This window comes from Lonchura striata, chromosome 2 (genome assembly GCF_050655825.1).
Source record: "Lonchura striata isolate lonStrDom1 chromosome 2, ASM5065582v1, whole genome shotgun sequence".
Classification (NCBI taxonomy): Eukaryota; Metazoa; Chordata; class Aves; order Passeriformes; family Estrildidae; genus Lonchura; species Lonchura striata.
The window spans coordinates 47,260,862-47,272,962 of NC_140704.1; the positions used below are offsets into that span (position 1 = coordinate 47,260,862).

Genomic DNA, 12,101 nt, shown 5'->3' on the forward strand with positions numbered 1-12,101 from the left:
TTTAAAGGTGACTTATCAAAGGAGCTACCGAAGAATTTAAACCAGCCTTAATCCTTTCAAGGCTCTTGGGAAATCAGTGCAACAGTTAACAATTTTTTATTGCAGCTGAAATGGAGAAAACTCTTCCTTGCAATGGATTTAACTGTGATTTGCTAAGAGAAGTGGGTTTGAATGATGCCAAGGGAAATGGTGTCTGGGTGATGGGAGAAGAGGCTGACAGTCTTTGAATTAGAAACTGCTGCTGGTGTGACAGCTTTCTGAAAATGCCAATTGCACATCATGAAGTAATCAAGAAAGAAGCCCATTCAGGATCATAGAAGCAGAGCTGAAAGGACCAGAGAGCTGAACATGAAACATTCAAGCTGGAAAAGAGACAGAGAAATTGATAGGGCTAAGAGGTCTAGACCAGATTTCACACTAAGAGAGTGAAGGGGCCCGGATATTTATAGCTTGTGGGTGAAAAAAGGCTGTGAGATGGTGTGGAGCCTGGGGAGAAGGAACGACTGTGCACAGCATTGTCTGCTGCAAGCCCGAGCAGTCACTCAATGAGACCTCAGGGCACCAAACTCATACTTAGACAATTAATCATGTGAGTAACAAACTGCCTGATTACTGACCATGCTCAGAGGTATCCAATGCCTTGCCTGGAGTAGGAGGAAATGGGGAAACATTAGCCAAACACGCACACAAAGGGCAGCATCCTTCACCCCTGCAGTGGTCCTGACCATGCTCTGCTTGTAGAAGATAAAACAGACTATTAAGTCCTTGGCTTTCCTGGAGCAGTGTGGAATTAACTAGGTGTCCAATAGCCAGTGTGCAGGTGTGAGGGCTGTGAATAGCAGAGGGATGCGTGTTTCAGCTTGGCACACTCACTCTTCCATGAAGTCAGTGGAGCTTCCCAGGAAGCATTCCTCCCATGTCTGGTGGGAGTTTTGGCAGGGGTGAACTGAAGAAGCCTATTTGTCCTCTGTATCTTCCACTGATAGCCCAGAAAGCTGTTCCTACTTTATGCTTGGCCACAGCCAACTGGGCTTTCTGCCCTCAGCAGGCACCATGCCTATATATAGATAGATAGTTAGATAGATAGATAAGATAGATAGATAGATAGATAGATAGATAGATAGATAGATAGATACATACATACATACATACATACATACATACTGGGCTACATTTGGGCAGAATGTTTTGTTTTTACCATCTTATGACCGGCATGTGTCTTTTTCTTTTTTTATTCCAGGGAGTTGAATATTCTGGCTTCCTCTGGGATACAACAGCTGGCATTGAGCTGAAAGATGCCTCATCTCAAGAGACTGCACAGACTAATGGCAATGGGAGGCACTCATATCCTCATCCTTATCTTGCACATTTCAAGGTAATTGCCACAGTGCACCTTTCAGAGTTTTTACTAAAAAGAATTTGGCTGTGATGAAAAGAGACACAGCCTTCTCACAGATAAAAATTTGCATGAGCCTCTGACCCTTCTTATCACTGTCCCATGGCTTGATTATGGATAGGTGCTTAATGCACCTTAATACATGTGGTAGTTCACCACAGTCAGTCCTTCCCTTGCTCCTGTGGGAGCAAACACTGCTGCAAGGGAATATTTGAGAGCCTGACAGTCAATGGATGCTTAATAGCAGCCAGGCCAGAGGCCTGGGATTCTTGTCAGTGCTACAAAAAGGGATGAGTGCAGGGAGAATGGAGATGGATTATATATATATATGAGACTATGTGTGTGTTTAAGGCACAGTGCTCCAGTGAGACTTGGGCTGGCCTGTGTTATGTTGCTGCCACACTTCAGAATTTCCATTTTATAGCTTTTTCACTAGGGCTAAACCTGTCTAAAAGAGCATCATCATTTCTAGAGCCAGTTCTTGGGCATATGCTGGAGCAAACATATGAGCAGGGAGAGCCCATCTTCACACAGGCTGTGATTAAAGGGTCCAGTTTAGGGAACTTGACATCTCTGGCAATGCTTTGAGAGAAGCATTAATTGAATAATTATTAATAAATAAAGTATTAGTAATTAATTGATCATAGAAATAGGTCAAAGTGACTCCCAGAAGGTGAACAGGAGATTTCAGGGAGAACAACAACTCCTTTCAAGGTACATTAAGTTTCTTGGTTAGTCTCTGTGACAAGCCAGGGCTAATCACAAGACAGTAGTAATTAGCCCCTGTAATGACCATGACATTATTTCTAGCTTATTAGCAACTGGTTTTACATAAACTGATTTTCATAAGCAGCTGACTTCTTTCTGCTGACTTTTTCACCACAGTGGTGAAAGGAAGCTGTTTGCTAATACAAACCAGTTTCCCCAGAACTGAGAGGGTATGAGGTTACTGCAAACAAAGCTGCAAAATGCAAATTCCTCCATCCTCTTCCTCCCCACACTGAGACACACCAAGGCACACCACATTTACAGCAGCATGATTCCTACTGCCCCAGATTTACTACTGAAATTACTGGGAGCTGGCACGTGGTTTTGTGTTGTGACGTTCCATTCCCCATGTGCACGGCATCGATTTCTCCTCCTTGCCCCCCCAGGTTGGAATGAATGATCTGACCGTGGTTAACCTTCACCTGGCCTTGCCACCCTCCGTGGGAGAGAACACTGGGAAGAACCACGACAGCCACAAACTGGCAGCCTGTGCGCAGAGTTTGCAGGAGACTCTGAAAGGTAAGGCAGGGGTTTTTCCTGCCAGCTATCACGTGCACACTATCTAATTCAAAGGAATTTTTTAAAGAGTAAACTTTGTCTCGGTGAGCATTTCAGAAATACCCTTATCAGCCTCACAATTGTCTTTACCCATATTTGTGTGATGCATAGCATGACAAATGTGCTTTTCCCTTGCTCATTGTCTTATAGTCTTTTCTAACTAACACAAACAGCACAGGAGATCCTACTGGCTTTGACACCATTTTTTCAAATTAAGTTCCTTCTGTTTTTGTACTACCGTAACAGCAAGTTCAAAGGAAAGAAAAGTCACTAGAGTTAAAACCTTCTTTTAAGTGCATGGTGGAAATGACACCTACCTGTTATCAAAGCAAAGCTTAATTATTTTTTTTCTTCCAAGAGAAATAGGTTCTATATATTTAATTTTTGGATAATTGGAAGCTCTTTGGAAAGCCCAATGCAAATTCGCAGATGACTGCTAATGAGAAAAGAGGCCAAAACCTGTTTTGGCACCTGGATGTAATATGTGGAATAATTTTGTTGATTTCAAATAAGTTGCTCTAGCTTTACACCAGGATGAAATGACATCAGAATTTAGACCTGAGCTTGAGAACTGAAATAGGCAGCTGGATTTCTTTACTTCATTTCTGTGAATTTGCTTTTTACTTTGAAGCTTGCAATTATGTTTAACTTCCTGTGAAGCAGAAAAAGCAGTTTAGATTCTAAATGTTGCTGATCCTGTTATTGGAACATTAGAAATGTCTAGCCCTTTGTTTACTGCTTAAGAAAGATGTGAAAGGGTTGCAAGGTTATTCGCGTGATGATTTTCAACTTGGCCCAGCTCAGCAAGTTTAGTTACTTGGAAGTGTTAATATCTCTCTTGTATAACTCAAGAGGTATTTGTTGTTTTTCTACATGTTCTATTGTAGTTCCTTTTGAGCTGCAGAAGCCAGTCAGAGCTATTTTAAATGCTACTGATTTAACTATTTGTCCACGTACTTTAAAACTGGAAAGGATGAAGGTAAACAAAAGGATCATTTGTTTAATCCCCAAAGGCTGAACTGAAACATGGGATAAATGTGTAGCTCTTCTGAAGTCAACTGAGCTGCACTTCCACTGCATCTAAATTTAGACTGTTGGTGTTACCTTTATTTCATGTTTTAATTTTCATATGGCAGGCACATTACTGGAGCATGCTTATTCTTGGCTTAGTCTTTCACAAAAGAAGAAATTCAGATTTTTCCAACCTTGTGGGATGCAGGTGTGGTCTCCTAAGGAAATGGTAGCGCACACATGTGACTTTGAAATACTGAATTACCCTGCCAAAATGAATTTCATGTTTAGAATTACCACCATAGTTCAATTTCTTCCAAATTAGTCCACAAAATATGGGTAGTAAGAACTGATTTGTCTGTGGCTACTGCATTTGAGTTTCCGTTCCCATTTTGCTAACAGATGCCTGTTCTATTATCTTTTATTCTTACTAAGAGGCAGGTGAGCATTTGAGGAACATTGTTTACTATCCACAGCCTCCCTTTACACAGGGCATAGTATCCCCATATTTCTCCCATTAAGTTTGTGGGTCCTGGTTCCTTTTTCCCCTCTCTTTTCTTCCCTTCATCAGTACTGGAGAGATGCAGTGGCTGTTAGCTGCTCTTTGCAGCAGCTCTTCTGCCTTCTCTCAAGAGCTCCACCAGTTCATCTCCAGCGTGGTGACCATGGGCAGTGCACAGATGTTCTTCTGGATGTCCTGGTAGTGGCTGGATATGGGGATCAGGGTGCTAGGTGGATTGAGAGAGTCCTGAGGAGAAGAGCTTGCAAGTGCTGGTGGATGAGTAGCTGGACATGTCCCAGCCATGTGCACCTGCAGCCCAAGAAGTCAGCCTCATCCTGGGCTGCATCAAAAGCACCATGGGCCAGCAGGGCGAGGCAGGGGATTCTGTCTCTCTAATCTGCTCCCGCCTGGAGAGTTGCATCCAGCTTTGGGATCCCCAGCGTAGGAAGGACATGGACCTGTTGGAGCAAGTCCACAAAAGGGCTGTGAAGATGATCAGAGGGCTAGAACACCTCTCCTGTGAAGAAAGGCTGAAGTATCCAGGGTGGTTCAGTCTGAAGAAGAGAAGACTTAGGGAATATCTTACAGCAGTCTTCCAGTACATGAAAGGGGCCTATTAAAGAGCTGAAGAGGGACTTTTACGAGGACATGTAGTGCTGGAACAAGGGGGAGTGGCCTTAAACTGAAAAAGGGTAGTTTGAGATGAGATATTAGGAAGAAATTTGTGGTTGTGAGGGTGGTGAAGCACAATTGCCCAGAGCAGCTGTGGATGCTCCTCCTTTGCAGCGTTCAAGACCAAGTTGGATGGGCTGTGAATGACCTGGTCTAGCAGGATGTGTCCTACAGGGGGTTCGAACTAGATGACCTTTAAAGGTCCCTTCCAATACAAACCATGCTGTGATTCTGTGATATCTTCTGCCATGCGGCTTGGCCATATTCCACGGGTTACCCATGCATCAGGCACTAGGCTTACAAGACTTCTGAGAAGACTTCTTAGCAGCCACTGTAACATCACATCCTTCTCATCATACGTGTGTCACTCTGTTCAGGAAGGATCTGAGCATTTAAGTTTGTTTAATTCATGAGGGATATCATCCAGGGCATGGTAAAGAGCATGTCAGTAAGTGTGTCCTATAGATGTCCCCTTGGCCTGCCATGAAGGAGGGTTTCCCAGTTCCTGCAGAGATTTCAACACTGCAGACCTTCTGCAGGCACTGTCAGTCCCTCAGCTGATTGCCTTGGCACACCAGAGCTCAGCCACTGCAGCAGAGGGCTGAGTTAAGGTTCTGCTTTGCTTTGCTGGCCAAGAGCCACCTGCAGGCACTGCCAAAATTTGCCGGTGCTTTAGTGAATTTGAAAATGCCTTTGCAAACAGACCAGACTTATTTTTTCACCTGCGGAGTTCTCCATTGACAAGGGCATGGTTGCTTTGAGCCCAGAGGGTGTGAATGTGTGTGGGAGCGCTGCTGAGAGGTCATGAACAGGACATGTGCCTGGCTGCTGTGGGCTTTATGCCACCACGTCCCAACAGATGGAGGCTCTGGGTCCTTGTGGACAGTACAGTCTGTGTCAGGGACCTTTGCAGCAGAAGATTGGTTCTTAAGAGAGCTCCTGCTGCTCTGTCTCTTGGAGGAGGAGGAGGACCAGATTGCATTGACCGAGGAGCCTCTGGCTCCTGAGGAGCAGCATCAAGCCCTGCCAGTCTTAAACTCATTTCCTCCAAAAAAGGAAAATCACAGCACAGCACCAGTAGCATTGTCTTAATTTTCTATTTTTCTCTCCATCTTATCATAACTGGGGGCATCATGATTGTACTTTTTGATCAGTTATCATCTCTCATTATGAGCAAGGGCATGATTTCTTCCCGAACTTTTGCTAAGTTTGGCTGAGAGCCATTGAGGCTCATCCATGAGACCCCTGAGAGCTGCAGCTGCTGTGGGAAGCTCTGCTCCCTGCCTCTGCTGAAAGAACCAGGAGTGTCCAGTTAGACAGAGTCATACACTCAGGAGGATCCAGGCGGGTTCACTTCCTTCCCTCTCATGGCTGATGTCTGTCAGGGTCTTGGGAGGCAGACAAGACACAAAACTGCAGTTCTGGCGTGCTTGATGTTGTTGTTGCAGGAGCTGGCAGAGTTAGGAGCAGAGCTGAGAGTGAGCCAGGACAAAGGGGAAGTGAAGTTTGTGGTTGTTTAGAAAACTGGTTGCTTGCTTAGCATAGGAAGATATATTCCCCACTCTTGCAGTCTGAGGAGCCTCAGAAGCTCCTCTCAGAGGGGAACCAAAAGTACTCCTTTTTCTCCCCAATGGCAAATGGAGGTTCAGCTTTTTAACATGCTCCAGCCTATTCTGTCTGTCAGCTTTACACTTTGTTATGATTTTATGCTTTAAATGGGTGAAGAATATTATTATTCCCTCCCTGGACAGTCAGCTGCAGGCTGACTGCTTACCTCCTTCCAAGCAGGCATCCAAGTGCTGGGTCTTTTATACTCTGCTGTTTCTAACTTCTCCAGAATGGAAAGGTTAAAATTTTCAGTAATTTAAAATTTTCACTTGTAAGTACAGAGGTGTTTTTTCATAGATTTTTCACATAAGGGAGGTAGTCTTGAAGATTTGCTTAAAAAAGCATGAGTAGTTTAGGATAGATAGAGTAGATTTTGTGCATAATCAAGGTACTGCTGTTAAGATCCCAGCCTGTCTATAATTTTCAAATACCAAGGATGTGCTCCAGAGGTTTCTGTACTGGCCTTTTCCCATATAGTGTGGAGATGAAAGCATGGAAGGAGCCAAGTGCTGCCTGGGCCATTAAGCAAATGTTAGCACTGAAAGACCAAAGTTACACTTCAGGATTCCTGGTCCTGCCAAGCAAGAGATCTTGCAAGAGATCTTTGTTATGAGATGCATGCACAACTACCACCTCACAGCAGGCGCAGTCATCCCATTAGACAAAGACTGATTTTTCTTTTGGGTTCTGATGGAGCGTAGAATAACTTAGGTTGAGATTCAGGTGGGCTTTTTTCCTTCAAAGGTGGGAAGACTGCTGTAATGAGTGCTTTAAAGAATAATATTTAAACTTCATGTTATTTACAATATGATTTGTGACTTAAAAAGGGTAGAGAAACCACTAAGAATCTCACTAACTATTCATTGCCCCTCTGCATCTTAGCAAGCACCATGTTTTGAAGTATTTGTAAGTAGCATGCCCTCAGTCTCGCTTGCTCTCTTGCCCTTTCCCAATTCGTCTTTCCTGCACTGCAAGACAGGAGTGGAATAGATTTGTTGAGCTTGTGCCCCCTCTCCTGGATAGAAAATTCTATAGCAACAGCAAAAAATGAAGAGGTTTATCCAGAGCACTGAGTATGGTAGAGAAAGTCTGTCCACCTGATCTGCTCTCACACTTCAATCCCAGGAAAGAAAAAGCTTATAGACTATTCATAGATCTCTCCTCTGAAGTCAGCTTTGGCATAATTTTTTTTTTGCACATTTGTGCCTCCTTCAGCATCCTTCTCCAGTGGCAAGCAGTGACATGGAAGCATCTCTGGTCAGCTGTCACCATTCTTCAGTTATCGTGTCAGATATTTCTGCCAGTGGTTTGAGATGGGCATGGAGCTGTGTGCTTTGTCCTCTTATCCCAGGGCACAGGTGGAATGTCTGCATCCACATCTGTGGGGCTAGGAGAGCACACGTGGATATGAGATTAGAGTCTGGAGTTTCTATTCTCACTCATTAGGGTTGGAAACAAAATGTAACTGAAGTAATTTTCTGTTCCAAATTGAACAGTATCCCTTCAGTTAGCCAGGCAAAAGAAAGTTGGTGTAGTCAGGGAGTGTCTGTGTGGTTTCTCAACTCATCTTCTACCATCAGGCTTGCAGACTGCTCCTTGGTCCTATTCCTTGGGATTTTTTCAATGCAGAGGTTAGAATGAGCACTACACTTTCAGCAGTGAGGTATATATCAGCATAAGACTGCATGTGCCTGGGTGTCTCACAAAATTGTCCTTGACTCTTAAAAAAAATCTATTTTAAAAAATGCTCGCATAAGTTAAAGCCAGAAGATATTTCTTGGAGAAAAATAAACCAAACAAAAATAAAAAGGCACAGATTTCTAAAAACCTCTGAGACTAAAACTGCTTGTCTTTGAGTTTTTCACTAACAGGGAGTAGCAAGGAAAAGACATTAATCTTTGGGCTTCAGTAAAGCCTGTCTCTCACAGCATCCTTCTGGACAAAATGTCCAACACACAGCTGGATAACCATGTTACATGATGGGCAAGCAACCAAGTCACAGATCAGGCCCAAAAAATTACTGTGAATGGGGTGACATCAGGTGGCATCTGGTCACTAGTGGGGTTCCACAGGGCTCCATCCTTGGCCCAGTTCTCTTCAGCATCTTCAGTAATGGACATGGGACTTGAAGGAGGAGTTTGAGGAGTTTGAAAACAACACTACATTGTGAGGAGCTGTCAGCTCCCTTGAGGGCAGACAGGTCCTGCAGAGAGACCTCAACAAACTAGAGAGATGGAAAATCACCAACCATATGAAGATTAACAAGTTCCAGATTCTGTACTTGGGATGGGGCAACCCTGCTTGTGTGCACAGACTGAGGAAAAAGAGGCTGAAGAGCGACCCTGTGGAAAAAAGACCCGGGAGTCCTGATCGATGGCAAGTTGAACATGAGCCAGCAGTGCCCTGGCAGCCAGGAGGGACAAACATGTCCTGGGGGGCATCAGGCACAGCATGGCCAGGCAGGCAAGGGAGGGGATTGTCCCACTCTGCTCTGCTCTGCACTGGGGCGGCCTCACCTCAAGTGCTGGGGGTCACAATATAAGAAAGACTTGAAGCTGTTAGAGAGTGTCCAGAGGAGGGCAGTGAGGATGGTGAAGGGGCTTGCAGGGAAGTTGTATGAGGAGCAGCTGAGGTCACTTGGTCTGTTCAGCCTGGAGGAGAGGAGACTGAGGGGAGATCTCATTGTGATCTTGAACATCCTCAGAAGGGGAAGAGAAGGGGCAGGTACTGATGTCTTCACTTTTGTGCCCAGTGACAGGACTTGAGGGAATGGCCTGAAGCTGGGTTCAGAGGAGGTTTAGGTTGGGTATTAGGCAGAAGTTCCTTGCCCAGAGGGTGGTTGGGCACTGGAACAGGCTCCCCAGAGAAGTGATCACAGCATAAAGCCTGTCTGAGTTCAAGAAGTGTTTGGACAATGCTCTCAGGCACATGGTGTGACTTGGGGTGTCCTGTGCAGGACCAGGAGTTGGACTTAATGACCCTTACTAGTTCCTTCCAACTCAGCATTTTCTATGATTCTATGACCCTATAATAAATGAGATGCTATTTTAAAAAGAGCATCAAATGTGTACTGGCTAGTTTTATTGTCATGAGGAGAACGGCCATGTGTAAATAGTCAGTGAAAAAGGCTTCAAAAGGCATTTCTTTCTGGAGTTTAGAGTACAATCACTTTGTTTAGTCAGTATTTGTATTTTCCCCCTTTCCATTAATCCTCTTGTACTTGAGTGATGAATGTCCATTCCCCCCATTCTTTTCTATTTTTCCTGTTTTCTAGGAGAAAAAGATGTGATAATCCTTGGAGATTTTAACCAGGCCCCCGACAGCAGCGACCATGACATCCTGAGGAAGGAGAAGTTTCACCATCTGGTCCCTTCCAGCACCTTCACCAACATCAGCACAAAGAACCCACAAGGGTCCAAGTCGCTGGATAACATCTGGATCAGTCGGAGCTTGAAAAAGGTTTTCACAGGTAGAGTTGCTTGAGTGAAGCTGTGTAACCTGTAGCTAGGTTAGCCTCGCATGCCCCTTGCTTTGGGCAGTGTCACCTAACATTTTCCCTGTCATTCTCTTTGATGCAGGCCACTGGGCTGTCGTGCGAGAAGGGCTCACAAACCCGTGGATCCCCGATAACTGGTCCTGGGGTGGGGTGGCTTCAGAGCACTGCCCCGTGCTCGCTGAGTTTTACCTGGAAAAGGACTGGAACAGGAAGGAGGTGACGCGGAATGGGAACGGGGTGACGGTTGAACGCAGCGACTCGCACACTAAGCACGAACGATGACGTGAACTTGAGGGTGCCTCTCCTGCCACCCAGGGAAGGCTCTGACTTCATGGCAGAGCAGGACTGCCTTCCCCTCCCTCTCCTTCCTGCTCTCCTCCCTGCACCTAGAAAGCATCAGCACTTGATTTTGGTGGTCCTGGCTTTGTGCCACTCCTGGATAGTTCTGGATGGAGTCTCATGGAAACAGAACAATCTGCAACTTTTTCCAGGGACACAATGGACATTTCCACACCTGGAGATTTGGACAAGAATTGTACAGAAAATAAAGTGTACTTTTAATATTGGAAGAGCTCTTTGCTAAAATGCAGCTGAATGGGGTTTTGCTGGGAGGGGGAAGGGCAGGTGATGGTTATTTTTCTTTGCCCTCTTGTAAATTGAGGTAATAAGAGAGGCCCCAAAAAGAGAGATGTGGTGGACACTCTTGGCAAGTCTCAAATGCTGAATACAGCACTTGCAAAAGCTGGAGCTGATCCCTGTGTGACCTGCAGTGAGACATGAGTGGTGCCTCTGCCCCAGCCTGGAGAGACACTGTTCCTCTGCAGCCACATGTATGCACCCCCTCATCCTTTCTTTCCTTCTCCCTTATGCTCCTAGCAAGGTAATTTTGGCCCAGAATAGCTTCCTGGAGCTTGACTTTGTCTTTTTGTTTGGTGCAACATTCAGTGTTGAGTTTTCCTCCTGCACAATAGTTTTCAGGAGCTGGGAAAGCACCAACTTGTCCCTCTGCATGGCCAGGTCCACTTCTCCAGTGCCCTTTGCCTTGCTCCCTCTTGGGGATCTCACAGGAACAGCCCTTGTCCTCTGGGTCTTCAGCTGGCATCAATGAGATGTAGCCATGGGTCTTTATCTAGGAGTCAATGTTCTGCAGGCCATGCATCCTGGAGGTCTATAGATGAGCCCATATTCATGTGCTCCCTGCAGGGCTGGCCCACATGATGCACTGACCTCTGCCCACTGACTTTTTTAGGGGGTTTCAGTTTCTCTCTCTGGCATAAGCCTGGTTCACTCACTCACCACAACTCACAAAATACAGCGTGTGGCAGGGATGGGGGCTGCTTCCAAGGGGTTTGGGATCTCTGCATGTCCTGGGTGGGGGCACTTCAGTCAGAGCCCTGCCTCGGCAGCACCAGGAATGGAGCGTCGAATTTGCCACTTACATGAGATTTTTCATGCAGCAATTAATAATCAGTGACCCAGAAGGGAAACATATCAGCACTTCAGCATCTGCAAGAGAAATAGGTTGAGTGTGAAAGGTGCTGAGCTTCCCCCTAACCCAGTGCCTGCTGCTCTGGCCTGCAGATGACAACACATTTTGCTGCTGAGAGGAGAGGAAAGTTCTCTGGCATGGCTCACTACTCTTGACAGCAGTGCCACACTGAAGGAAATGTTGTAACTGAGGGTTTTAGAGCAAAACAGTAAAATATTCTTGAAGTATTTTTATTACTGTAACTTTCTGAGATACCACCTCATTTCTAATGACTTAATAATTGCAAATTTCTCAACAACTAAATAAATTCCCATGCAAACACACAGAGTTGAACAGCTTTTCTGTCTACATGCAAAACTAAACCCAGAAAAAGGTGGCACAGCCTGGGGGAGACTCTCAGACTGAGGGAGATTTCAAGGATGTTTCAAGAGGTCAAGTGAATGCCTAAGAACTCAGAACATCAGACCAAAAATGTACCTTTAGTTGCTCAACATTCCCTGTTGAAAAGTGCAGGCCCTTATTTCTGGTCATTAAAGAAACTATCTGAAGACCTTATCTCCAGCTTTCATTCTCAATCCTTGCTGCAACTTTGTCCTTTTCA

The 12,101-nt window shown here is 45.2% G+C and overlaps 1 protein-coding gene across 1 annotated transcript in view; it reads left to right on the forward strand.

Annotated features, from left to right (window-relative positions):
* EEPD1 (endonuclease/exonuclease/phosphatase family domain containing 1) overlaps positions 1–11,823 on the forward strand; it is a 64,202-nt gene extending 52,379 nt beyond the window's left edge. Inside the window, exons 4-7 of the mRNA XM_021553314.3 lie at positions 1,241–1,375; positions 2,551–2,683; positions 9,790–9,984; positions 10,094–11,823. Of these exons, the coding sequence (XP_021408989.2) occupies positions 1,241–1,375; positions 2,551–2,683; positions 9,790–9,984; positions 10,094–10,293 (663 nt within the window). The 3' untranslated portion in view covers positions 10,294–11,823. The remainder of the gene's footprint in view (positions 1–1,240; positions 1,376–2,550; positions 2,684–9,789; positions 9,985–10,093) is intronic.
* The last annotated feature ends 278 nt before the right edge of the window (positions 11,824–12,101 follow it).